Source organism: Crocodylus porosus, unplaced genomic scaffold (assembly GCF_001723895.1).
Source record: "Crocodylus porosus isolate Cpor-Errol unplaced genomic scaffold, CroPor_comp1, whole genome shotgun sequence".
Taxonomy (NCBI): domain Eukaryota; kingdom Metazoa; phylum Chordata; order Crocodylia; family Crocodylidae; genus Crocodylus; species Crocodylus porosus.
Genome location: NW_017728915.1, coordinates 6,241,703 through 6,269,133, shown reverse-complemented (window position 1 = coordinate 6,269,133; position 27,431 = coordinate 6,241,703). Strand labels below are relative to the sequence as shown.

Below are 27,431 nucleotides of genomic sequence, written 5' to 3'. Positions count from 1 at the left end.
TAACAGTATAGAAAGAAGTACACTTTAGGAGAAATTGATAAATTATGGGATTGACCCTTCTCTTTTGCATTTGTTGATAGAATATTAGAAAGATAGAGGCCCAAATTAGGTGGGGCTTGAAGGCTAAACTTGCACAAAAAAAATCACATACACAAAAAGGGGTTAGGCAAGGATGTATTTTGGCCCCTTTGGGCAGTTGGCTAGTCAGCATATAAAGCCAAATTTTACCTCTCAGATCTTGTATGGCACTGAAGTATGGGGTTATGCCACTAATAAAGATCTGGACATACCTCAGAACAAGTTTCTTAGGGTTCTTCTGGTTCTTCCTTCCTCAACTCCTGCATCTTTTTTTGAGATTAGAGACAGGAATGGATTCTATTTTAACTAATATTATTACTAGAAAGGTGGGATTTTGGTTCAAAATCCTGCCTCTTTTACTATCTTGTCTGCTTAAATTATGTTACGTAGAAGTTATTAATAATCCCCCTTGTCTCCAACCACCCTGGTTAGCTTTCCTTTCCCATACTTTCGCACGTTCTGGGATAAGATGCTATATTGATAATGCTTTTATGTTGGTGGGCTCTATTTTAGTATAATATTTGTACTTTGTTTATTTTGTTTGAACTTATTTATATTATGGTCATATGTGTGTTTAATGTTGTTTTTAGGGAGCATGGCAGTTAGCCAGAATCCTTACTTAAATTGAATAATCTGTGTCTGTAGGTTGCACTTGTAATCATAAACGATCATTGATCAATATAGGTTGTATGGATGGTATTGATGGATAATCAGTATGGTCAACACCTTCAGGAGTAGGAAGAAAGATGAAATGCCTGCCTTTGTGCCTGATTTGTACCCGTTGTAAGCCTTATCTAGGCAACAGGCAGGAAGGGCATTTCCATGGGAAGCCTTCTCCTGTAGAAAAGATGCCTTAAAATGCTGGCCAACATATTGTTTGGGGGGAAGTGAAGAGGAGGGAAAATGGCAGGCCAGATTAGTAGAATTACATCATATACAGAGAGGGGGTGTCAAACTTGCCTAGGGCCAGATCCAGAATGCAAAGCTTTTGGTGGGCTGGATCCAGTGTAGGGTGCCTATGGTGGGCCGGTGACAGCTACAGCAGGATGGCAGTAGGCCAAGCAGCCACAGGGTAATTGGGCCAGTGTCAGGCCCCATTAACTTGCCCTTCTGCTGCTGATGACCATGTCTACTGGGACCTGGGGAACATGGATTCTGCAGCAGGCCGCATTTCTAACTGCCCATCAGGCTGGATGGAGTGGTTCTGGTGTGTGACGCCACTGATGTATGGCTTGCATTGGCTGTAACCTGGTAGAGCATGGCAAGTCAGTTAATATTGAGTAGGCTTTTTCAGGCAAGCCTAATATCACTTAATCATTTAAACTTCTGCCTTTTCTAGGTTCAAATGAAGGATTTCAGATTCTCTTACAAATTTAAAATGGCTTGCAAAGAAGATGTGCTGAAACTTTGCCCCAACATCAAAAAAAAGTAAGTAGGCTGCTCATTGCTTAAAGCATTGACTCAAGCTTGTAGTCAAGTTCTAAAGCAGCATTTCTCTGCCTCTATTACAGAAGTGTTAATCTTTCCCACTGAAAAAAAATCATTGTTCTTGTTGCATTCTGCATGACTCTATTTTGCAACTGCCTTGTGGTGTTCTTGCCTCTAAGCTGGAATTCTTTCCTCTGCCTTGGTATCAAATTTTGAATTTTCTTCTGATCGTTAAAACATTCTCATTCTGAAAAAAAACAAGCAGTTACTCTTGCCGCGCTGCATCCCCTGGGAGGGCTGGGGGGCACATGCCCCCAGATCTGCAGCAGGGGCTGGGGGGAGTGGCAGCAAGCAAACCCTGGGTGGCATGGGACAAAGCACAGCTTACCTGTACTCACCCTGGCTCCTGCTGCAGTGGCCCCAGGAACGACTGGTGCTGGCTACAGTGAGAACTGTCAGTGGGTCTGGGGTGGGCGGGAGGCAGGGCATGCTTCTTGCTGCTCTTGTGTAGCCTGGGAGGGCTGCAGGCTGGGGGGGCTGTGTAGGGCTCTTCCCAGGGGTACATACCTCTAGTTCTGCATGTGGGATGACAGCAGGCTGCTGCTGCAGGCTGGGGCCAGTGGTGTTGCCAGGCTGATTCTTCCTCGTGTTTAGGGTGGGCGTGCTGAGAACAGCCCAGTGCCCCTGAATCTGCACGTGGGATGACAGTAGGCTGCCGCTGCAGGCTGGGGTCAGTGGTGGCACTGGGCTGTTCCTGGCGCTTAACGTGCCCGCCCTTAGCACTGGGAAGGATTACCCTGGTGCTGCCACCAGCCCCAGCCTGCAGCGGCAACCTGCTGTCATCCTGCATGCAGATCTGAAGGCACATGTGCACTCTGGGAGAACCCAACACAGCTCCCCAGCCTGTAGCCCTCCTGGAGGGTGTGGAGCAGCAAGAGGAGCTCCCCATCCCAGCTCCTTCCCCACACCCACTAACAGCTCCCAGGGCTGCTGCCGTGGGGGCTAGGGTGAGTGCAGACAAGCTGTGCCACATCCTGTGCCAGCTGGGACGCTGCGTGCTGCCACTTCCCCCAGCCTCTGCTGCAGCTGTTACTCAAATTGCCAATTGCTCAAACCATGATCGAGACTTGATAAAGGGGGGATAAGGTAAGGTGCCATGTTTATTGATCGCATGAGTTAAATATAGAGGTTCCGAAGTGTAGGTTGTTAGATATAGAGGTTCCTGCACACTATTCATACAAACACACACAAGTCACCATGCGCATCATTACACACAGGAAAACACATACACAAAACAACTTTTTCAGCCACACATACACCAGATATAGTTACCAGCAGTAAGTTGCTCAACATCAGCCCAGGGTGGCTAACCTGGGTTTGAGTAGATGATGATGATTTGAAGATAACAGATTTGAAGATAATAGCTGGAGCGGGGTGAACAGATGCATCTGTGCTCTGGTGAAACAGTAGAAAAAGAGACTCACCCAACTTGGCATTTTTAATGTGTTCTTTTATAGAGATTGGCATCCTTTGTTTCAGTGCTTTGGGGTTTTTCCATAACCAGCTTCTGTCTTTGTGGTTGTTCTTCTTTTGTCTTCAGCTTATTTTAGCCTTGGAGTGTTCTTGTTGCCCATCTGGCAGAATTTCTTCTGTTATCTCCTTTGTGCCCTCGAGCTTCAAAGGGATTCTTCAGCGGTTTGTTAGTTAGTTACTGACTGGTAACTTACATTTGGCACCTTATTACTTACATAAACAGTTAAATCTTCTCTCATCTCTATGCCATTCTCTCTCCATTCACCCTTTTACACGCACTCATACATAAAGGCTATGCAGAGTTCATTTACTTATGTCAAGCAGAAGGATACAAAATGCAGTTTTCAAGTTGCTTCCAGGATAAAACTAATATGGTTATATTTTACTATTATTACACTCAAGATTAACATCAGCTACATTAGTTCAGTTCATGCTACACAGCAGCCCCAGGAGCAGCCAGCACAAGCTGGCTGCACCATGGCACGGTGCAGCCCAGGAGCTGGGTCATGGGGGACAGGCGGAGTCCAGGTATGGGGGGACAGGCATAGCACGGTACAGTCCTGGGAATGGCACCCCTCCCTCTGCCCCTTCCCTAGTCCCAGCCTCACTCGCTCCCTCCCTCACTGCCTTGGGAACCTATCCCTATTTGTTACTTATAAAGTGGGATTGCTTTACATGAGGGAAACGGAATAGCCTGTAGCTAAATCTCCAAATTGGCCCTGAATCTTCAAATCAATTTGTAGGCTTCTAGTTCAATTAGGACCTCTTAATCGATTTGCTTCGGATTCGGAGATTCATCTGCCAAATCGGGCTGAATCTCCTTCAAATAGAATTGGCTACTGAAGCTTCACACAGCCCTAATGTCTATGTATGTGGGGCCCATTGTCTTTTCACCTTCCTCCTGCTCCCTCCTAGCTCCCTGCAGGCTGGAACTCTGCCAGCCTGCAGGGAGCTCATTGCAAAATCCATGGGTTTCTCTGGTAAAAGGAGAAATTTGCATTTGCCTCTGGTAAAAGGCAAAATCTGTGGTTTACTCCATTTTCCCATGGAAAATCTGGATCTCTACTGATAACACTGACAACAAATATCTAAATCGGAACACAGGATCAGGGTGACTTCCTCATCAAGAGTAATATGCCTTTCACAAAATATGGTGTAGCTGCTCCATTAGTTCACATGTACTGTTTGTAATGCAATATACACATTTATATAGCATATCCATGAAATAACAAGTGGCAATTTTTGGGAGTGTGTACATGATTTAAGAGTCCAAATCCCACTTACTATCAGTTTTAGAATGAGAAGGTTGTGTGGAACTTCAAGGGTCATCTGGTCCAACCTCTAGTTCAAATCTCATTCTCTTGTATTTATGATGTCCTACACTGAACTAAACAGGTGGTCCTGGTTTTGGAAACAAAAAAAAATCTGTAAACTGTCTTTATAATTTCTGTTTCAGTTTTTCCTTTATCTGATTGAATCTGTGCTCTTTGTATCTTCTGACCAAATGTGCAGAAGACTTTGTGCTGACTTAACTCCCTGGAACACAAAGGGATGCTATTTAACTTCTGAGTAACAGTGTTTTGAGTAGTGTATTGTGTCAGTCCTAGTCCTGTCATCTGGCATGAAAGTCCCAGAAATAAATTGCCATATCTATAAATAAGAGTCTGTTTTCTTTCTCTGCAGGGTAGATGTGGTGATCTGCTTGAGCACTACTGTGCGTAACGACACGCTGCAGGATGCCAAGGAGCACAGGGTGTCTCTGAAATGCCGCAAACAGTTGCGTGTTGAGGAGCTAGAGATGGTAAGTGTGCACAGAGCTCTTGGACAGATTGCTGAATCAGTTTTACTTGCTCTTCCTGTCATGTCTTCTGTTATTTTTCTACACGCCTTAAGAAAAGAATTATCATCCTTACATGAGATGCATTTCCTTCAGCTGTGGCAGAGTTGAAGGAAACAACTTTTGATTGCACAGCAATCGAAGTCAGTTGCCCTTCAGGCTGAAGTAATGACTTTTCTCATGTTCTGATGCCAGCTGCCTGAATTTGATTACATTTAGAGAGCAGTACATATATGCCAGTTTCTCCTAGTCCCTCAGGAGGCAAGTATTAGCCACATTTTACAGGTGAAATGACATGTCCAGTACTACACAATGGGTTAGTTACTGAGGCAGGATAAAAAACAGGATATTCCTGGTTTTTTTCCTTGAAATTAAACAGCCTCCTAGCTTTCTGCATTAGTGTTTACAGTACTAAAAGCACAAAATTTCCTGTGACATTGTTTAATCAGTAAAACTTTGACTAAGTCCTCAGCCACTTCAGAGGCAGCGTATACAACCCTTCAGTGGAGGCAGTTGGTTGGTATGCATCACTGAAGAGCAGTTCTGTGGAAGAGAGTCCTGTTGATGGTCTTCTCTTTAGCCAAAACCTTTCTGTCTGAGGCCTATCTTTGACCCTAATGTAAAAAGGTGGGGGAGGAAATTTTCAGGGATACAAGGGGCTCCCTACATTTGTAGAGAGCGAAGGGGAATTATGTTTAGTGTCCCTACTAAAGTGGATGCAAAACCTTTTATTCAGTGTGGAATAAAAATGAAATTCTAAAAACCTATTGCCAGCTGATTTGTGAAAATAAACATGGTGTTTTTTTTGCTGGCATTCACTTTGTGTCCTGACCAGGGTAATTCAGGTAAGTGTTAATACACCTCATATAAGAATTGTCTTTAGACAATTGAAATAGATGAGGTACGTCTGGCTGGCATAGTTGAGCCAAATATTTACCCAGCTCTACTTAAGGTTAGCTAGCCAACAAGAAGTATATGGAGAGTTGAATTTGCCTTGGAAGTGGTACTTAATCACACAGCAACGTGGTGACCTGCTTCCACCACCAAACTCTGACCATTTTTACCTACTATACCCTTTGGTTTGAAGAACTGAATACTTGTCCTTGTTATCCCAAATGTCTCCTTTGTCTGTTTTGTGAATAAAAACTCTTGTTGGTTAAAATACGGAATCTGTTTGTCTGAGCTAATAGCTTGTGTTTTCACTGCATCATCTTATCTTGCAGAGTGAGGATATCAGGCTTGAACCAGAGTTGTATGAGGCTTGTAAGAATGACATCAAGAACTACTGCCAGAACGTGCCTTATGGCAATGCTCAGGTAATGGGTCTCTTAATTATTTGTTTCCACTTTTCATTCCAAACCTTTTTTTTTTTTTTTTTTTTTAAGACTTTGTATCTCAATCAAGTATGGCATTAGACTTGTATTTTAGGGTATCTTCCAATTCCATTTTTATCATTTTGGAGCATTTCATTAGTCAGTTCTTTCCAGATAAGGTCAGGGTTCAGTTTGTCTGTTTTATCTCCCTATACCATTGCAAAGTTATAATGACTGCGTAAGTCAAAAATAAGTAGGATAAAGTTGTTGCCATCTTCATTTAGCTTAAACTAACAGGAACATTTTAGTAAGCTTTAATGCTGATTACCAGCAACTTATTTTATGTTTGACTTTTTAGATAAATTCCAGACTCTGCCTAGAACTTGTGAAGTGCACAGATACTTGAAAACGAGCCAGCAGGGGAACACCAGAAACATGTTTCCTTCCAAAAATATGTGGGAGGATGATCATTGTGTTTGTTTCAGTTGCCGTAATGCTCTTGTTGCAGATTATCGAATGTTTGAAAGAAATTAAGAAGCAGCTGAGCACCCGATGTCACCAAAAAGTGTTTAAACTGCAGGAGACAGAAATGATGGATCCTGAGTTGGACTATACGCTTATGAGGGTCTGCAAACAGATGATCAAGGTAATGTTGCCATATTGACTGTTGGGATGGAATCAAGTTCACAGGGAAAGTTAACTTTTCTAGAACTCAGGATATCTATTCTGGACACATGAAGGAAGTGGACTCAGATTTAAAAAGTCAGTCATTCTCTGCTCGAGTGACCTAAAGCTCTTGTGCTTTTTCAGAACAGCTTTCTCTCAGGGGTGGGGGGGGAAGCTTCACTGAATTGGGTAGAATCATAAGAGTTTGTGGTCCCTCCCACATTTTAGTTTAGCCATTTGATTTTAGCTTGACACTAGCTGGAACCTGGATCCCTGGTACAAATTCATTGATGCCACAAATCTGTGTAATGGCTAATGGCAGCCCAGGATCTGTGTAAAAAAGAACAATCTGGCTGTGTGGTTTTCAGCAACTCCACCCATGGTCAGAAGGCTCATTGACATCAAAGGTCTGTAGTTGGGAACACTTCCCCCAGATCATCATGAGTAGTTTTTAATAGTAGCGAAGATGAAAGAGTCTATAGACCCTCCCTTTTCTGATGCAGTGTCAGTGCAACCAGTGTCCCAATCCTCAGAGGATGCATGGTGTTTGCATGAACTCATTAAAAAGAGGGGGAAGCATCTTAAAGATTTCCCAGACAGTGTCTGACTATCGTACTCCCTGTAATATTGTACCAAGTGAGCCTGATGAGGCTATTTTTGCCAGTCAACAAGGCCATAATGGACTTAGCGTAAGCATTTTTGACTAACCCCATTGCTAAATGGACAGAAAAGAGTGTGCTATCTAGGAGTATCAACTATTTTTAGTCCTAACTAACCTATTCTCCCAGGTCATCATAGCTATGAATAAGAAATTTGGGTTATAGGAAGACGGTGTGTGGAACAGTTTGGCAAGATTGCATAGTCAGTAGGCCTGTGTGAAGTAGAAAGTACTTGCTTTGGATTCAGCGATTCAAAAGGATAGTGATTCGATTCAGTGATTTGAATCACCGTCCCGATTTTCGATTTGGCAACGAATCTTATTCAGCCATAAACTATACAGGGAGTGCTGACGGGTGCAGCTGGGGGAGCAGCCAAATGAGCCCCGGCTTCAACTGGCAGCCCTGGGAGAAGCTGTGGATCATCTGGCTACCCCTCTGCCAGGGTGAGGCAGGCAATGCTGGCAGCCCCAGGAGAAGCCGCAGGGGCTGCGTGGGTAGATTGAGGAGCTGGGGAATGAACAGGAGCTTCCCCCAGCTCCTGGTTCACTCCTTCAGCCTCACAGCTTCTCCTGAGGCTACCAGCACTTCCTGCCTCGCCCCAGTGGGGGGCAGCCAAGGGAGCAGCTAGATGAGCTGCAGCTTCTTCTGGGGCTGCCGGCTCAAGCCCGGGCTCGCCCGGCTGCTCCCCCAGCTGCTCTCACCAGCACTGCCTAGTGCCTGCTTGTACAGTCTACAACCAAACTTCTGAATCTGTGTGGATTGATTTAGAGGCTTCTGATTCTGTTTGAAGAGATCAATGGGCCTCCCGATTTTTTTTCTTCTTGATTTTTGAATATTGGCTGCCAAATCTCCTCTGAATCAAATTGGCTACTGAAGCTTTGAACAGCCCTAATACTCAGCAGCTAGTCTGGAGTTTTGAATAGCTAGTTGCCATGCCTATTTGGCCTACTACAATTTTCAGGTTTCTAAAAATCTGTTGGACCTCTTGGACTCTGTTACCCAGGACAGAAGGGAAGATTGATTTCCTTAGTCTTAGGAGGGTAACTCATAGCTGAGACAACTCTACAGGCTGCTTTCAATGAAGTTAACACTGCTGCCAGGCCTCTGGTATCAGTTGTAGTCATGCCTTTACCATCCTTGCCACATGAATCAGACTTTCCCAGGGGGAGTGAAGCTTAAGTGGCTTCCCACAAAGGGCACCGAGCCCTTTAGCTCCAGAATTGTAAGATCCTGCATACACCACAAGATTAAAAGGCTGTTCCCTGATCCTTAGGGGTACTTTCCCCCTTGTACAAACACACGTTTAAATACCATCCCTACAGAGCAATGAAGTTGACACACCCCACTACCCACCTCTGTTCCACCAGTGCAACCTGCACTTAAAACTGGGCAGCTCCTCAGAAACAGACTTTTTTTAGAAGCATCCTGCTACATTGTGTATTGTAGTTGCTTCTAAACAGGGGAACTTATGAAAGTTGTAGCAAAGGATATTCGATTTGGTTCCACTCACTGCCTATGCCGGGGTGGGCAAAATGCAGTCTGTGGGCTGGATACGGCCTGCCAGAACACTTCCTTCTGGCCCATGGGGCCCCTAAAAAATTCAGAAAATTAATATTAATCTGCCCCTGGCTGCCTGTCACGCGGCCCTTGATGGCTTGCCAAAACTCAGTAAGTGGCCCTCTGCCCAAAGTAATTGCCTGCCCCTGGCCTATGCCTACCCTCAGCCTCCCTTTTTTACCTTTGTCAGGGACCCGCTCATGAGGGTTTGCTTTCAGAGAGACCCAAGGACTATCCCCTTAGTGTATTCCCTTGCAGGAGAGCTTGCCTTCAGGGTGTCCATGAAGCTCTCCAGCCAGGGATCTGGAGCGCCTGTATGGCCTTAACCCAGATCCGTTTTCCCAGCGCTGAGAATTTGCCAGTAATTCTTAGTGCTAGAACTGAATGTCTCTCCATAGCCATAGCCTTATTGTGTACTGAGCACTTCATTAGAAGTCTCTTAGCTTTCCTCTACCAAGCAGCCGTTATGCAGGACAGTGGTTTGCTTGTACAGTCACCAGCATCTGTTTGTTCCTGTATTTGGACTCAGTGGGGACAGAAGCAGGAGATGGAGATGAGACCCAAATAGAAATAATAGGAGTTTTGCATCATAATGTGCAATAGCTGTAGTGAATGGAAAATAAAGATACCCTGGATAGCCAGACGTCTTGTTAACACAGAGCTTGCAACCCACAACTACAGTTAGTAGCAGCTGCCCAGCTCATGCTTTCCAAAACTAGATATTTACTTCCCTTCTCCTCTGCTAATTTAGAGAGAATATAAGAAAATGGTTGTTACTGGAGGAGTGGAAGAATCAAGCATGGTTCCTTTAGGTTGGGTTGGAGATTTAGTTTCTGTATGAATGTTTGGAATTGTGAGGGGTAATTAGTGATAAAAATTGAGTTGTTCTTTTGCAGAGGTTCTGCCCAGAGGCAGATTCAAAGAACATGCTTCAGTGTTTGAAACAGAATAAGAACAGCGAGGTGATGGACCCTAAATGCAAACAAATGATTACCAAGCGGCAGATTACACAGAATACAGGTACTGTACTTTTTTACTTTTTACTTTGAAAGCATCTAATTATGTGTTTTGGCTGAAAAGTGAGCACCAGAATCCAACTGCAAATTCATTTCCTTCATTTAATGGTGCTTTGCTCCACGTAAAGGAGTAGTTGGATGTTGCATAATTATTGGGTCCATTTACTCCTGAGATTTTTATGGTGTGGTCAGTGTTTTCACTGGAAAGCGGGAAAACCTTAGCTCTGTGGTGTACAGCATGTCATAAATCTTTATTAAACCATGTCATTAAAAGAATAGACTCAGAAAAACTGGAAAACCTGCATCCTTCCTTAATCATTGCATCCATCTGTGTGGGCAGTCCAGTTCTCTGCTTGTGAACATCCCAAGGGCTTGCATCTGGTCAGAACAAATACTACTCATGGTAGCCGTCCATTAAAAAAATATATATATTTTGTAGGTGGGTCTTCAAAAGGTTTTGGGTTGTGGAGCCCTGACTTAATCCTTTCTGATGAAAATCTTATAGGATCATCATTCAGAACGTACTACAAATCCAGTTTTCTGTTTGTTAATATCTTTGTGATGGCGTCTGTTTATGAATTCTAATGTGTCCTTTCACAGATTACCGCTTAAATCCAGTGCTCAGGAAGGCTTGTAAAGCAGACATTCCCAAATTTTGCCAAAATATCCTAAGTAAGGCAAAAGATGATACAGAATTGGAGGGGCAAGTTATCTCATGCCTGAAGTTGAAATATGCAGACCAGGTAAGTTCTATGTAAACATGAGCTGCACAAATATGTGCCTAGCAGCACTGACTGATACCCTGGTATCTTAGACTTTGACTCCCAAGTTTGAATGCTTGTAAACTTTTATGCTGTATACAGAGGGGCTCTTGCAGTCTCCCCATTTAAGCTTAACTACCTCTTAGACCAGGTGTGTGACATCAGGATGGTGTGCAGTGGGATCTGCCTCTCAGGCTGATGTTGCATTACTCATCTCCCTGCGGAACCAGAATGTTGAGCACCATTGCTTAAAACCTTTACTGCAGAACCAGCAGATTAAAGACATTTAACTATGCTCTTAAATTACCAAAACAGTTTACTTTTTAAAATATATGATTTTATTTAGTGGTTTGATGGCTGTTTTCCTTCGTTCAATAGCGTCTGTCTTCAGACTGCGAGGATCAGATCCGAGTGATAATCCAGGAATCAGCTCTTGATTACCGGCTAGATCCCCAGCTTCAGATGCACTGTTCTGAAGAGGTAGGAGGCATGATACCTAAACTTCCTAGTTTAGAAAAAAGTTCTCCTCAGCAGATCTAACTTCACAAGTCTTTGTGAAATGAGCTACATGTCTCTCTTTATAAAGAAACTCTCTTGATAAAGCAATTTAACTGTTCATAGTTCAAGACGCTCCATCTGGAACTTATGAAACAGGCTTCTGGCTTGTGCTCAACAACCAAGAATTAGTCTTTTGCTCATACACCATTACAATGTCAAGCTTTGCCTCTTGATTTCTCATTCCCACTGATTTGCTGTAGCAGAGAAAATTGTCTTCAGTATTTATGAAAAGCAGATAAAAGTTATTGTAGTGTTGAGTTTCACATCTGTTGTGAGTGAAATAGTCATAAAAGTCCTTCTTTATAATAGCGTCATATTTACTCATTTCCTGCACATCCCCAAATAAGGCATGTCCCTTGTTTTGGGAGGTCAAAATGAGGTAAAAAAGATTTTTTTTCCAGAATCTGACCTGCCACAGCCTGAGCTCACTATGGCTGAATATTGGCTGCATTAAGTATGTTCCAGTGTCACTCCTGCTTTCACTGAAGCTCCACAGCTAGAGGTTTAATTCCCTTACAGCTGCTGCCAAATTGTTTGACTCCTTCAATTTGGCAGTAGGTAAAGAGTTAAATGTCTAGCTGTGGAGCTGCAGTGAAAGGGGTGAGTGACACTGGGAAATGGATTGACCCCTGCTCCATGCTGCACAGAGCCAATCCCTGTTAGCCATTTCAGCACCCCCATGTCTCTGTTCTGGTGCAGAAATCAGATGCCTCACTTTATATCAACAGAGGCTTGCTGATGCAAAATCCATGCTGAACACAGTGGCTGGCAGAAGAGTACGCAAGGATCTTGTTAGGAAGAGAAGTCTCTCCATGTTTTTGGAGATGGTAAATATCTCACTTGAAAAGGTCTGAGGTGGTTGGCTAGCACTGTAGTAGGGAAAGAGTGAACAGATCAGAGTTAGCTTATGTTCCAGTTTGTTAAATAAGATGCCTTAAGATGGTGTTTCCCACATTGTGGAGTATGAAAGGTTTCTAGGTGGGTTGCAACTAAAGGCAAAGTATTATCAGGCCATGCCAAAAAAATTCGGAAATGTCAACATCTTTTTTTTTTTTTATTGCTAGAATCAAGATATTAAGTACAAATGATTTAAATTAATATGTTTGCATATGTTGGGGTTTTTTAGTGACTTGGAACCTGCTTCTGTCTGCAGAGTTTATACGAGGCTGTAGACTGATGCAGTGACTCAGTTTTCACTCTGTGTTCAGTTGTGATCTATATTTTGGTTTAGTGCAGAACCCCCAATTCCACCCAAAAACATAACAAAAGGAATAATTATCCACTTGGCCTTTTTGCTTAAAACCGAATACTTGATTCCTATATTTCTGCTAAAAAAAAAAAAACAAAAAAAAACATGCATTTTCTTCATTAAAACATAGTGTTTAGACTAATATCCAAAGCTTTGTCAATAAACTGATCTTCTTTGGTAGCATCAGTTTTCTCTAGGAGTCCTTGTGCTGAAAGTGTTTGTAACTCGAGCGTGTTTTTCAAGTTCTAATTCTGTATTAAGGAACTATTTTTAAAACAGAACTTTCAGTAATTAACTTTTTTATATACTTTTCATGTCTCCTCAGCATTCTGCAGCTCATTATTTTCAATAAATGCTTTAAGAGTTTGTAATACAGGCAGTCCTTGGACTTACGACACAATTGGTTCCTGAAAAGCACATCTTAAGTCGAAATGTTGTAATGCGGAACCAACTTTCTCAAAAGAAACAATGTTATAAATCGGGGATTGGTTCCTGAACCAAGGCCTGATACCCTAAGGCCTGATACCCTATTTTCACCAAAAATACCCCAGAATTTTGTACTCGATCAATTATAGACGAGTAACATAGCTACATAATATATTTATATTGTAAATAGCAACCATATTGATTTGGAAGGACTTCTTTGAGGTGACTTTGCTGGACTTTTTGAAGGGCTCTTGGCTGGAGTCGTCTCAGGAGTTTTGGCTGCAGGTTTTTCTGGAGTCTTGTCTGCTTTCTTAAAGTGTCCAAGGAAGTTTGGACAGATGTTCTCCAGGGAGATGAGCGACGCAGCCAACTTGTTCACTGGCATGGCATTGAATCGGATCAAGCGTTGTAAGTTGAAACTGGCATTGTAAAGTTGAAACAGGGTGTCAGTTTATAAACGTTATAAGTGTAAAACGTAACTCAAAACGTTGTAAGTCGAGGGCTGCCTGTATGCCTTTTAGCCTTTGCTAGCCTGTTGTTTCACTTTTCCAGTTTCCTGTTGAATGAGTTCTTCACCGTATCCTTAAGCTGAAGAATGCGGGAGTGAGTTCTTTGTAGCTGAGCATTTTAAAATACTAGTTTTTCAAAGATACCACTAAAATAAGCCAGTTTCAAAACAAAGTCTTTTCATTATAATTTTTTCTGTGTTCTTTATGATTTTTTTTAAAGATGCTTCTTTTTTCTCTGAGTTCAAGCACACTTGTCAGAATTTTGACCCAAGATGGCTCTCTGGATTCAGCAGCACTTCATAATCTGAAATCACCCACAGCAGTAAAATAATCTGGCTTTTAGATTTTTATGTAGTTCACAACATTAGTGACAGTTGATAGCACAAAATGTGGCTCTGGACTCATCCCTTGAAGCTAGGGCCTCTCTGTGGATCATACAGCGAGTCCAAATAGCACCTGGAGCTTATCAAAGCCTAAATGGTTTCTCGTCTGCCAGCCACAGCTCTTTGCCCCATTTGTGCATAGTCCAATACAGTCCTGCCATTTCAGACCAACCTGCTGCATGACATCATCAATAATTTTGAATAAATCTTTGGCCTTTTCTTGAACAGTAGATCTTCATTCACTAGTGGCTTCTCAAAGTATCAAATCTAAGCAGCCAAAACAATCGTCCCCACCCTTCCCCCTCCTCCCCCCAAGGACTGCATGTTGCACAGGCCACAAACTGCATGGCACAGCCCCTATCACTAAGCTAATGCCTTGTGGGCTATGCCACACCTCTGGTATCTCTTCTCCCATCTTCCCATACCCACCTCACTGCATCTTGCTGATGCTCCAGGTCACCATGAGCCTTCTGGCAATGGTATCAATGCCCCACTGCCCCAGCCCCAATGTTGAGGGGAGGCAACAGAAGCTGGATGAGGTAGAGGGGGCTGAAGGCTCCTGCAGCAGCAACAGGAGAGTGGCATGGGGAGGAGCTTCTGATTCCAGGGGCCACAGCATAAATGCTTAGATAATACAGGTGGCCCAGAGGCACCTCCTGACTTGGACAATCCTGATTTAGGTGGCAGTTGAAGTATTTAATCAGTAGTTTGTATCTGTCAGTCCTTCAGTAACCAAGCATCTAGGGTTCTTTCTCAACACATTGATTGACATACCTTTGTATAGGAGATATATAGATATAGATAGATAGATACACACATTAAAGCAGTTCAACCTATAGCAGTATCTTGCATCATTTTAGCAAGGTAAAAGTGATCACTTGAAGATCCAGGCTATTTCTGAGAAATAATTGTTTTGTGGGTATTTCCTCTGTAGGCAGTCTGTGATTGTCATGGGTATTATTGCTAAATAGACTTTTTAGAAGGCTCAGTGGGTGCATCTACACATACTTTCATGTGCCTTTTTCCATTGTGCATTAAACTTGGTACCTCCAGTGAAGTACTAAGTTTAACATGCATTAAGCTGCTTTTATATGCAGTAGAGCATTTGCATACCTCTTTAGTGACGCTTAATGTGCAGTAAACTGTTTTACTGTGCATTAGCATAATGTCATTTTTTATTTGATGTTCTAATGTGCAGTAAAACATTCTACTGCGCATTAAAGCATACATGTAGATGAGCCCAGTGTCTCCTTAATTTAAATAAGTCTTGCATGAAAAGTTCTGCAGGGATATTCAGATTAGCGATCAGTCTTTATCTGTAGTCTCTTGTTTTGAAAATAGCTTTTTAACATTTTTTGTTGTTGTGAAGTCATCTACTTGTAATATGTTCAGACAGCAGCACTCACTTCTCAGTATATTTCCCGCCCCCCCCTCCCCCAAATGTCTATTGTTGTAGGATTGCAGACTAGAAGGAATGTTTTTGGAAAGCAATTCTAGCACTTTTTCGGTTCCTTTAACCAAGAATATCTTTATCAGCCATTATGTTTAAGACTCATGTAAAATATTGGTTTTCCTCTGCACCTTCTCCAGGATGTCAGGCAGGTCTAGCAGGGCATTACCCATAAGTGCTGCTGTATTAATTCATGTACAAACTCACAAAATCTAGGATGCAAATCTCACACTGTGCATATCTCATACTGTGTTACAGGATGTGGCTAGAGAATAATAGATTCTCATGGCAGCATAAAAGTGCCCCCAGAAGTGGAAAGCCTGCATTGCAAAACTTTCTTCATACTGAAATTGTAATTCTTTTTTCTCTAAAAAGATAACCAATCTGTGTGCAGAGGAAGCAGCAGCTCAGGAACAAACTGGACAGGTGGAAGAATGTCTGAAAGTTAATCTGCTCAAAATTAAAGCTGAAATGTGTAAAAAGGTAAGGAAAATAACATTTCACAGAAGTTTAGAGCTGGAAGGGACTTCATGAAATCACTGGGTCCAACTCCTCCCCCTTCCACCCTCCCTGCACTGGGCAGGAAAGACTGCTAGAGACGAATAACCCCAGCAAGGTGTGCATCCAGTCTCCTTTTAAAGATCTCCAGGATAGGTTGCCTACACCACTGCCACTGGGAGTCTATTCCAGCGTCTGGTCTCACAAACCATGAAGAAGTTTTTCCTTGTATCCAGTCTGAAACCTTCTAGGTAGTTATGACCATTGTTCCTGGTTTTCCCCTGGGGTGCTTTGGTGAACATTTGTTTGCCTAGCCCCTGATGCTTGTAAGCTCAGTATCCCTTAAACTGAACAAGACCCGAAGTGGCTATGCTCCTGACAGAGGTAAACACTTATGGAAATGATTTCATTTTGTGACACACAAGGGTTTGGTGTAGTGTGAAGCCACAACTGTGCAGAATTCCAGTTCACCTCTTTCTTAATTTGGCAGCATCCTTTACTTTTTGGTACTAGGCTTTGCCACAGATGTGTTAGTAGGCTTCAAGGCTAATATATAGTGTGTTCCACTATTATCTGTTGTCTTGCATCCTCACACTCATTACTGCCATTGTTTCAGTTAATGACCCAGACAGCCTACTGACGTTTTCAGTCCCCAGTGCCTGGGGCACAGATTGACACTAGCAAAAAGCTGTGCAGACTGCCCCCAACTGCCTAATGAGTCCTGTCAAGTCATGGCTTTGACTTGTAGATTACAACATGTATGTGGTGAATTGAACCATGCTAATCTTACACCAGGATCTTTAATCCAGCCTACAAAAGGATTGTTCTCTGTGTTCCCTATTTAAGACTGTAATTCTCAATCATGAAGCAGCACTGGCTTTGTTCTCCATCCTTTTAATGTGCATCTGATATTCCACAGGAGGTGCTCAACATGTTAAAGGAGAGCAAAGCAGACATATTTGTTGACCCAGTGCTGCACACAGCCTGTGCCCTAGACATCAAACACCACTGTGCTGCTATCCCACCAGGGAGAGGACGCCGTAAGTGTTGGTGCTTCATTTATATGATCTCCCTGCTCAATGACAACCTAAAATTTGGATCCAACTTGAAAGTGTCTGAGGTTCTTTTAAATAACAGGTACTACTGTCAGTTTTTTGTGGCTGCTTGAAAGAAGTGCACAGCTACCTTTATGGCAGCAAGGGGTCTTTGCTGTCTGAGTTTGGATGTCTTGCTTTAAAGTTCTGGTAAATGATGGTAAGCTGGTTTAGATCTTGTGCATTCAGCTTTTTGTTAACATACTCCTCTTGGACCGGGGTTAATTCACACTAGTTACAGAAAGAGTTATGTTTCTGTCCCATGTAATGCAAGACTATGCTCGTTGACCAAGTTGATGACCCTTTTAATCTGGCTCTGGATGGACACGCAACATCCATGGAACACAAAATATTGCAAAGGATTCATCTGATAGTGCCTTTACATGGACAACCTTTCCAAATAAATCAGCCCATCTAATTCAAGTGAGACTTCTGACAGGCTGCATGGACCCAAGCTGATCTTTCTTTCTGTAATGTCTTGAGCTGAACCTGACTTTTTAGCAAGAGTTAAGAACATAGGAGTTAAAACAAGTCACCTGTTTTCTTAAATAAAATATGCAGTAAGCTGTAGTGTGCTATACTTTGGATATGTAATACCAACTCTTTAATTCCCCTACAATAGTCAAAATTTATTGCCCCTTAAAACAGTGGCCAGCAACCTTACAGGCCATGGGCCAGAACAGCCTGGCTCTGGTCCAGCGTGGGCTAAGTAGCTTTGGTGCATGAGCAGCAGGGAACTTTCCTTGTGCTACTCCAGGGTCAGGCAGCTGGGAGCTATGCCTATACCACCACTGCTGCTCCCAAACCCTCCTTCCCTGCTCCCCAGCTGTTGTGAGCATGGAGCTGTACCAGGGCCAGGCCACTAGCAGCTGTGTTCATGCTATACTGGGGCTAGGCAGCTAGAAACTGCATCCATACTGACGCTGCACCTCCCCAGCCCACCCTCCTCCCCCTGTCACCTCCCAGATGTGGCACAGGTGCAGCTGGAAACTGCCTGGCTCCTGTGCAGCTCCCTACTGGCTGGAGGCTGCACCCGTGCCACATCCTTGGGGAGAGTTGGGTGGCTTGGGAGAACGGCGGTGGCATGGGAACAATAGGAAATATCCTGGCCCTGGCACAAGTCTATGCTGCTGCACCCTGATGTGGATACAGGCATAGGCAAAACCTTCTGGCTCCATGGGCTAGATCTAGCCTGTAGGCCCATGTGTTGCCAACCCCTACCTTAAAATATGTCTTAATACATAATTTTTTAAGTGAGACCTTATATTAAGTGCCAGCTGCAGGGGTTAAACAGATCTCTTTGGGCACCAGTTTTAAGTAAGGGCCTGTAAGTATTTTGTAAGTGGTTTGGCTATATTACTTGGTAAGCATACAAACCACCAGTGCCCAAGGGAGTCTTCCTCCAAAACACCCTCACATGTAGTAAATTCCTATTTTAGTACAATTTCTTTCCACTTTGCAGAAATGTCTTGCCTTATGGAAGCTTTGGAAGATAAGCGTGTGAGACTGCAGCCCGAATGTAAGAAACGCCTTAATGATCGGATTGAAATGTGGAGTTATGCAGCAAAGGTGAGAATGAAGCCAAATTTTAAAAATCTGCCTTGTTTTTGGCATTGGTTACTTCATTATTCTGAGCAGTAGTGGATTTAGTTAGTGATATGTAGTAGGGCTATGCAAAGCTTCATTAGCAGGTTCAATTTTGGAGGAGATTCAGCCCGAATTTGGTGGCCAAATCTCCAAATTCAATTGAAAACCTCTGAATCTATTCAGAGAGATTTGGAGAGATTCAGACATTCGGCCATAGACTGTACAGGCAGGCACTAGGCAGGAGCAGCTGGGGGAGTGGCCAGGCAAGCCCAGTCTTGAGCTGGCAGCCTCGGGAGAAGCTGTGGCTTGTCTGGCTGCTCCCCCAGCTGCCCCCTGGCAGGGGAAGGCAGACGGTGCTGGCAGTCCCGGGAGAAGCTGTGGGTGAATGATCAGGGAGCTGGGAGATCAAGCTGGGAGCTGGGGGAAAGCCCCTGTTCATTTCCCCCAACCCCCAATCATTCTTCCAGCTCCCTGATCATTCCCCCCAGCCCATGTGGCTTGTCCAGCTGCTCCCTTGGCTGCCCCCCTGCGAGGGAGAGGTAGGCAGTGCTGGCAACCCTGGGGAGCTGGGGGATCAAACTGGGAGCTAGGGAGAAGCCCCTGATCATTCCCCTGGCTCCTGGGGCTGCCAGCTCAAGCCAGAGCTTGTCTTCTGTCAACACTGCCTGCCTGTGTAGTCTGTGGCCGAGTGTCTACAGATTTGGATGAATCGAATCGGGACAATGATTCCAGTCACCGAATTGAATTGCCATCCCCCTGAATCTGAAGCGAAAACTTTCTGCTTTGCACAGAGTATGTAGTTCTTAAGATTATCAGTCTTTGAGTCTCTTGGGAGAAGTTGACAAGGAGATGAACCTTCAAACTACAATCTGGAATTTTCATTAATAGCATAGATCCAATATGCTCCTGAAATAATGCTCTTTGGTTGTGAGGGGGCTAAAGAACTTGTGTGCTTTTGACTGTTGAAATGACAAATACAAATGAGTGTCAGGACAGTCTTTGGGAAATGACTTTTTTTTCTGCTTTCAAATCAAGCAGTTCAGTTAGTTCAATCAATGCAAAACAGGTTAAATAAGTGAGATGGTAATGTAGGATTCAGCATGCTGCTTCTGTCTCTTCTGATCTTGCTGTGTGTAGGTATTGCAGCACATTGTATGTTTAGAATCAGGATGTGTTCATAATACTGTGCACAGCAAGGTGAATAAAGAGAAGCATTCTTAGCTTACTCCATTAAAATAGAAAGGGAACACATTGTATTCTGAAGTCATTTTTTGAACATCTGCATTGCCTTCCTAGCAACACCAAAATCAAACTGCCCTCGGTGTTTATAGGGGCTAATTTATAAAAAAGCAGACTACCAACAAAAAAGCTCTGTGGATAGGAGGATAAGACGCATTGGTCACAGTTGACTGATCTGCATAGAAAAGGCTGAACACGGGGAAACAGCCACAGGAAGGCACTAGGACATCTCCAGAGAAATTGCCACACCCGAGAGACTTTCAGGTAGCTAATAGCTTAATAGCATTCTGCCCAGCTGATCCTATCTTTTGAGCACTCATTCTTGCAAGCTTATTTGGATATCCTACTGCTTGTATTATGTCATTGTGGTTCATGGGAAGTTCAGCTGCAAGAAAAGAGCGTGCTGGATGTTTAGAGGAGATGAGCGGAGACTCTCTTCCCAGCTTAGAAGAGCAGAGTTCTGAACTGCTCATGATTGGCTTGGCTAAGATCAAAGTGGAAACTGAAGTTCCAGGTCCAAAAAAAGGCCCCCTGCATCTGTACCTAAGTTTAATTACTCTTTCCTCACTCCTAGGTTGCCCCAGCAGAAGGTTTTTCTGATCTTGCCATGCAAGTTATGACTTCTCCGTCCAAGAATTACATTCTGTCTGTGATCACAGTTGGCATCTGTGTACTCTTCCTGATTGGCCTGATGTGTGGACGCATCACCAAGCGGGTGACACGAGAACTCAAGGACAGGTAGAGCCTGGACTGCCTGCTGAAGAAATGCCTGCCTAGTGCCCAGTTTGTACAGTTCTCTTCTGTATAGCCTACCCATCCCTTCTTGTGAGAGGAGAATAAAAAAAATTAGAACAGCAGCAGGTGTCGGCTCCGTTTTCCCATCTTGGATTTCATCCATGGCACCTTCATCATCCTATGACAGTTTGTGTGCAGCATTGGCAGCCCAGCCAGCAGCTTTTGTTCCCCTTTGTTAGCGGACTCTCGTTTAACCTGCCTGTAGACGAGTCTCTTTATTGTACTGTTGGAACTGCCTTCACTCTAAATCAGACTGACATGACCTGCAGCTCAAGCAGTTTTTAAGTACATTTTTAAAGGAAGAAAAAATACATCTGCATACCAACCATGATTTAGGCAATGATTCATACTGGCATACATTCATGTTCTGTGACTGGGGTAAACTTGAGTCAGGAAATAGAGGGTAAATTGCATCTCACCAGAGTTGGCCTTGTTTTGGACATCTTACTCATCCTTTACCAAGCATCTTCAGAGTAGAGTCACGGACAGCTTATGGACAGTAGGCAATGATGTCACCCTCTATTGAATGTCCTGCTTGTGTTACTGTGGTTGCTGAAAAAAAGATGCCCTCCAACTCCATTTCTTCCTTTGTCACTCACAGGATAGTATAAAATGGCCAGGGTTAGAAACTCCAGTGATCTTATCTTCATATGAGCAGGACAGCTTTTACTTCATTAGGCTTGGAAGATGGTATCAAGACCAGGTACAAAAGAGCCAGTCAGCAGCATGCAATGCAGTAAACATCCCAGCTACCTAGCCTGTTAAACTCTATTTATCACTGGCAATTTGGTAGAAATTAAAGTTCCTTTATTACACTTCTGTAGCCAAGAAGACCATTTAGAGCAAGTCAGTCAAAGATGATGGATATTGGTGACTAGTTTGCCCAGTGATGCTTTATGGGATTAAGGGTTCCAGTTTTTTTGGTAAAAGGATCATTTAAAGATTAGTTCGTTGATTCATTGTCTTGAGTTAAAGCATTAAAAAAAACAACTAAATTTTTGGTTGATAGGTACAGAATCTGGCATCTATGGATGTAGGACAGAGGAGCTGGCCCTAAATATCAAGCAGCAGAGATCTGGGGAATATAATGTGTGAAGGGTAGAAATGTACACAACATTAATGGGAATAGGTCTTTGTGGTTGCCCATTGATGTGTACAGTTAGGTTATTATTGCGTTTCCAGAACTTGATCCCCAGGCTGACTTCCCACCTCTAGCAAGGTGTTTTGCAGAAGCAGTTCCTTTGGCGGCAGTAACTTGCCGCCTTTGTTCCTCAAGGACATGTAAGAGTGGAGCTTTTAGGACCCATAACGGTTGGGATCTAGGATACATTAGGCTGAGTGAAAATGATTGCACAAGAGGCAGCATGTACAGTAGGAGATATAATTTTAATAACCTGTTAGATGTGTATGTGCTGGAGTAAAAATATGTGCCTAAACTATCCAACTAGGCTAACAGTTGATCATGAATGACCATAACATTTTTTCCTCTTATTGTTGCACTGCTAGGTAAAGTCTGAAATTACCAATGTTTTGCATTGGCCCAGTACAAGATGGAAGCTTTTCTAAATGTGGACCAGCTGACTCTAATTATACTATGTGTACAGACTGATATATAAAATACTGTGACTGCTTTTTGCTTCCCTTCAAAAATGCTGGAGAGGTGTACAAATTTAGGTTGTATGTAAATGGCTGTATTTACCTTCCCACTTAGAGGTGCAGAAAGTAAATTATTTGAGATACAGTCTTAGTTGTGTGCTGTTGACTGATTTTAAAAAAGCTCATCTAGTAAGACTTGTTGGTGTCTGGAGTCTTGGCCCACAAGAGGGCAAAGGATTATTACAGCTGGGCAGGTGATGGACAAAACCTTAATAGCAAAGAAAAGTCCACAGAAGAAACCTGGCATCTTGTTTGATATGTTATAGACTTCCAGATGGGTTGCTTGTTAAATCATCTTGAGAAGAGAAATAGAGCATGAATTCCCTTCTACTTTGTTATTGCCAAATATGTAGCTTCAGATGAGACTTATGCAGAATCCGTGAAGATGGAGTAGAAAGGGGGATGGCTGGTCACATTACTCTTGTAAAACTGGAAGCTTGAAAAGGTGTATGACACCCACTAGAATTAGTTTGGCAGCTGCAATAGCATATAGTTTAAACTGACACTCCAGACAAGTTGTTTCAGTGCTTGGTGACTGTCAAGATTACCAGAGCAGAGGAAGATTCATAGTGCTGGAGAGTGGGAGGAGAAAACAAACAAGATTACATATTCTCCCACATACACAGTATTGCTTATTGGGTAACTAGCACTGTTGCTTGTATTTTCCTTGGACAGAATTAAATTGCTGTCCAGAGACTTTAACTGTTGTGACTGTGTTTTTTTGAGGAAGCATTTGTATCCTGATCATTTTGAACAGCCCAGATGAGACTGTTCTGCACCATTACATATAGCATTTTCCAATAAATCCCAAATGAAATTGTAGTGAAATACCATAGGTTTGTCAACCATGGTTTTGGCTGTGAATCTTGTAGATTGAAGTTGTTTAGGGAGGAAGAGAGTTGCTTTCTTTACTTTAAGTTCTTATTTGAGTAGATGGAAAACTATTGATTGCTCTTGTCTTATGCTGGTTTGGAAACAGAGTCCAACAGAGAGCATGCTGGAGTGATGAAAATGGACCGGTCATCTCTTTGATGTTATAATGAAGAATAGAGTCCAGAATTGAAGAGTGAACATCCATTTTCTGGGGTCAGTTTTGTTCTGTTCACTTTGTAGGGTCACTTTTGTTCAGTATGTGTGTGCATATGTATGTTTTTTGAATGTGGTATTTTCTGCTTCATTACTTACTTATAAATCACCTGTGGTCATCATCCCTTTCATAATGTAGTGTTGAGCTCTCCCTTCTGGGTACTACCAACTAGATTGTTCCACTGGCATGAAGTCTTTACTGAGCAAATATCAGGTAGGAGCACCACTTTTTGTGAATGGCATTTAAACATGTGCAGTCTAACTAGTATGTTTGCATTCCAGAGGTTACCCAGAGACTTGGTTTCAGTGTTAGTGGGAGAAGAGGCAGATGAAGGTTTTAATCAAGTCAGAAAGTATGACATGCAGTATATTTCTAGGTGTCTGCCTTCTGTGACAGAAAAAATGTATAAATTCAAAACAAAAGAAATTCTCATATCTTGCAGGGAACTTGCAGCTTATGACTCTGGATGGAGAGCTCTTGTAATTGGCTGCCAGAAGACAAACATTGCATAGTGATTAAGGTTTACCTTCTGCTTACCTTGTTAGTAATAGGACCCTGACATAGTTGCATGCTGGACAAGAGTTGCATGCTCCCTTGTAAGGATATTAGAACTCTCCCAGTGCAGAGTATCTAGATGTGCCGCCTTAGTTTTTTGCTGTCAGAGCCTATATAACTACAGAAGACCTGTTGGAAAAACAAGGAAATAATCGATCCTATTTGAACGAGGATTATCCTGAGGGCTGACCCTCAATCTCTGCTGTCAGTCCAATGCCTAGGTCCATAGAGGAGTATCATTTCCTACTGCAAGGATGGAAAATAATGATTGTAAGAAATGCAATCCTGTCATCCTGAATTTTGGGAAGGTTGGGTTTGTTTTTTTTTTAACTTATTATTTAGGATTAAGGTATTAAGGAATCAACTCTTTGGAAACTAACCATTTCAGAGAGGACTTGGAAGAGAACAGCTCCTAGATTGGAGAGGGCTTCTTTGCTGTTTCTGCAGATTAGCTCTAATATTCATCACCCCTATTCTCACTATTGATTTGGCTTTACAGTCTTTGAGAGAGAGGCAGTTGCTTTTCATTCTATGAGTCTTTCTCATAGATGAGAATTCCTTCTCTGAAGTGTGACCTTGGCGTTGTAGAGCTGAGGCTTCTGGGGATGACTGGTGGCATCACTATAATCAAAGAAGTGATAGTAAAGGGTGTCATTCTCCAACATGCTGCCTTCCCTTTCTGCTGAGATGTCTAATGGGGTACCTTATTTTTACCATACTGCCCATGGCACGTGTTTAGATAAGATGGGAAGGATTTGTGTCCCAGTACTTCACTCTGGTTTTTTGGGGTGGCATTTGCTTGCATCTTTTTTTTATGAAAATAGCCTTATTTATTGTTACTTAATGGGTTACATTTTGATGCTTGATTTTTCTTTTTCATGTTTGCTTCTTTCTGGTTAGTTGTCTGCGAGTTCTCTTGCCTGTCTACTTGCCCTCCCATCTCACTATTTGTATGCAAAATTGCTGCAGTAACAGATGTGGATGGGAATAACATTATTTCTCCTTTCTTGCATGTAACTCAGTCAGTCTCTTGGGAAACAAGTGCTAGTGTCCCTCTGCCACTGCAAAATAGCTCAAAAACTATTGCAGTCCAAGTAGTTCTCCAGCAAGTGATACATACAGGGATTCTCTCCAGAATGACACTTGTAGTCTGTAGAGATGGAACCATCTTGACCCAGACAAAAGCCGTTGTGAGTTTGCCATATGAAAATGCTGTATATTGGGGAGAACTGAATAGGCAGCAGCCTTCAAAGGATAGTTATTAGTATAGATGTTTTCCTTTGAGGTGGAAGCAGTGGAGAATAAAGTGTGATATTCAAAGGCAGAGAACTAATTCCTGCTGTAGTGTTATCACATTCAGGTGAACTTGCTTCAGTTAGATGGTGATATCTCTGTTAACTCCAAACTTGGTACTGTGGTTTAGGGGTTTCAAACATGCCTCCAGTCCTGGGCTGGATCCAGCTTGGGGCACAGAGGGCTTTGGAGGTAGCAGCTGCAGCTCCTGCCCAGTGCATGCAGCAGTGGTAGTGGTGACAGTGCATGCCATGTGCCCTATGCTAGAACTGAAACTGCTGCTGCCACCATGCATTTCATGCCAGGGTGGCAGCTCCTGCTCCAAAAGGGAGAACATGGCAGCAACAGCTTTGAGTCTGGCATGGGGTAGAGACTGCAAAGGAGCCAGTGGCTGAGAAACTGAGGCTACAACAGTGGCCATGGGCAAAGTGGCTAGAGAGTAATCAGGGCTGTCAGCCACTGTTTTTTATCCTCCTGCCAGTAAGTGCCATGTCCATTGTGGCCCAAGGGCCCCAAGTTGTGTCAAGCCCCTCACCCCAGTCATGCCCTCCAACTTCTGGTGGCCAATTGGTGGGCTGGTACAGTGGCTCTGCAGCTGGATCATCTGCTTGACACCACTGCTTCAGTTCCAAAAGTAGATTGTAGTGCTGGCTCTCCAGTTTAAGTTAATTTTCAGTTGAGTAGGTATTTCCGCTATTAAGTATTTTTATGCTTGTGTAAGCTATTTCAGGGATTGGATTAAACCTCAATGGATTTTTACAATTTGGCCTTTGTCGTCTTGAAGAGCAGCTCCCAAACACGTTTTTGTACTGGTGCTTCCATCTTCTGAGGCTGGAAAAGAGTTCAGTTCTTTACCCCAATGATGGGCCACTGCAACTACAACCAACTAAACGGGGACCCAATTCAGTCGAGGCTCATTTGAGTGAGGGAAGACCAGCATTACTTGGTGCAGCCAAGGTCTAAAACTAGTATAGTTGCTTTTGTCCTATACTGTTAGGCTTCAGAGTTCTGCCTACTGGATGTGATGATGTATGTTACTTAGAGAATCTATCTGCAAGACTGGGGAGCAGTGTCTTGTTGCCTGTTCTGGATAAAAGCAGCCTGTACTACTACCTCTTTCCAAAACAAACCTCCTCCTAGTTTGATTTTTGTTCTGTTGTTTGAAAGCAAAAGATCTGTGTTCTCAGATGGGACTCTTCAGTTTAAGTGATCCTAGTTATACATACCTGCTACATTCAGAGAACAAAAGTGCTTAGACAGCTGTTAGTTGGGAAAGTTATTAGGATGGAGAATACAGAGGTATAATTTTTTCCCATAAGGTTATTCTTTAAAACTTGTACTTAATAGGTGCAATCAGGAATCATTTGACTAATGTTCTGCATGTCAGACTAAAAGAACACTGACGAGGCGGAGAGGTTTGTTTGTATGAAGCATGTGTTCGCACAGGGAAGGATCTGAATAACTTTCAGTAGTAATGTTACAAGCCTCCCTAGCTACAATGCACAAAACAGACCCAAGCAGGAAATCATACTGTACAGCAGAATCTGTTTGAACTTCATTTTTTAAACATAACATTAACAATTCTTTTTTGCAAATTGTTTGTTTTTTCCTTTATGTGTATAAAATCCTGGCCGTTTCTTGTTTTTACATGTTCATGCTGTGTAATTTTGAGATGTTACTGAGATTCTGAACATAATGTGCATTTTTTCTGTACAGATGAAATGGGAGAATTTAATAAAAAAAAAAAGTCTGCAGGTTTTTTTACTTGTTGTTTTTATCTTTTTAGTTGAGCTAAAAGGAAATCACTGTCCATTTTCCATAAGTGAAACTTTCTGAAGCCAAGCATCAACCATACAGTTATGTTGAGTATCAAATAACTATCAAGGTAAACCAAACTGAAAAGCCTTTTAGAAATGCATCCCCCACCATAAACATTATAATAATCTACAATTTTTCATGCCCAAAAGCAGTAGTACAGCAATATCCTCATCTAAATCCTTGCAGCAGTTAGTTGCTTTCTCATTATATTAGAGCAGGGCTGGGAAATTTATTTCAGCCGGAGGGTTGCTTTAATGAGTTTTGGTGAGCTGTCAAGGGCTGCAAGTGTGGCCTTGCCTCTTTGCAAGCGCCCCACCCCCTGGTTGCTATCTTGGGACTAGAAGTCCCACCCCCTAACCCCTTACATTTGCCACTGGAAGTCATAG

General features: G+C 42.8%; 1 protein-coding gene across 1 annotated transcript in view; it reads left to right on the top strand.

Annotated features, from left to right (window-relative positions):
- Positions 1 to 26,990, top strand: part of GLG1 (golgi glycoprotein 1) — a 100,380-nt gene extending 73,390 nt beyond the window's left edge. The window contains exons 16-26 of the mRNA XM_019535610.1: positions 1,418 to 1,506; positions 4,723 to 4,840; positions 6,100 to 6,192; positions 6,698 to 6,835; positions 9,968 to 10,091; positions 10,688 to 10,830; positions 11,227 to 11,328; positions 15,799 to 15,906; positions 16,841 to 16,961; positions 18,478 to 18,584; positions 20,416 to 26,990. Of these exons, the coding sequence (XP_019391155.1) occupies positions 1,418 to 1,506; positions 4,723 to 4,840; positions 6,100 to 6,192; positions 6,698 to 6,835; positions 9,968 to 10,091; positions 10,688 to 10,830; positions 11,227 to 11,328; positions 15,799 to 15,906; positions 16,841 to 16,961; positions 18,478 to 18,584; positions 20,416 to 20,583 (1,311 nt within the window). The 3' untranslated portion in view covers positions 20,584 to 26,990. The remainder of the gene's footprint in view (positions 1 to 1,417; positions 1,507 to 4,722; positions 4,841 to 6,099; positions 6,193 to 6,697; positions 6,836 to 9,967; positions 10,092 to 10,687; positions 10,831 to 11,226; positions 11,329 to 15,798; positions 15,907 to 16,840; positions 16,962 to 18,477; positions 18,585 to 20,415) is intronic.
- The last annotated feature ends 441 nt before the right edge of the window (positions 26,991 to 27,431 follow it).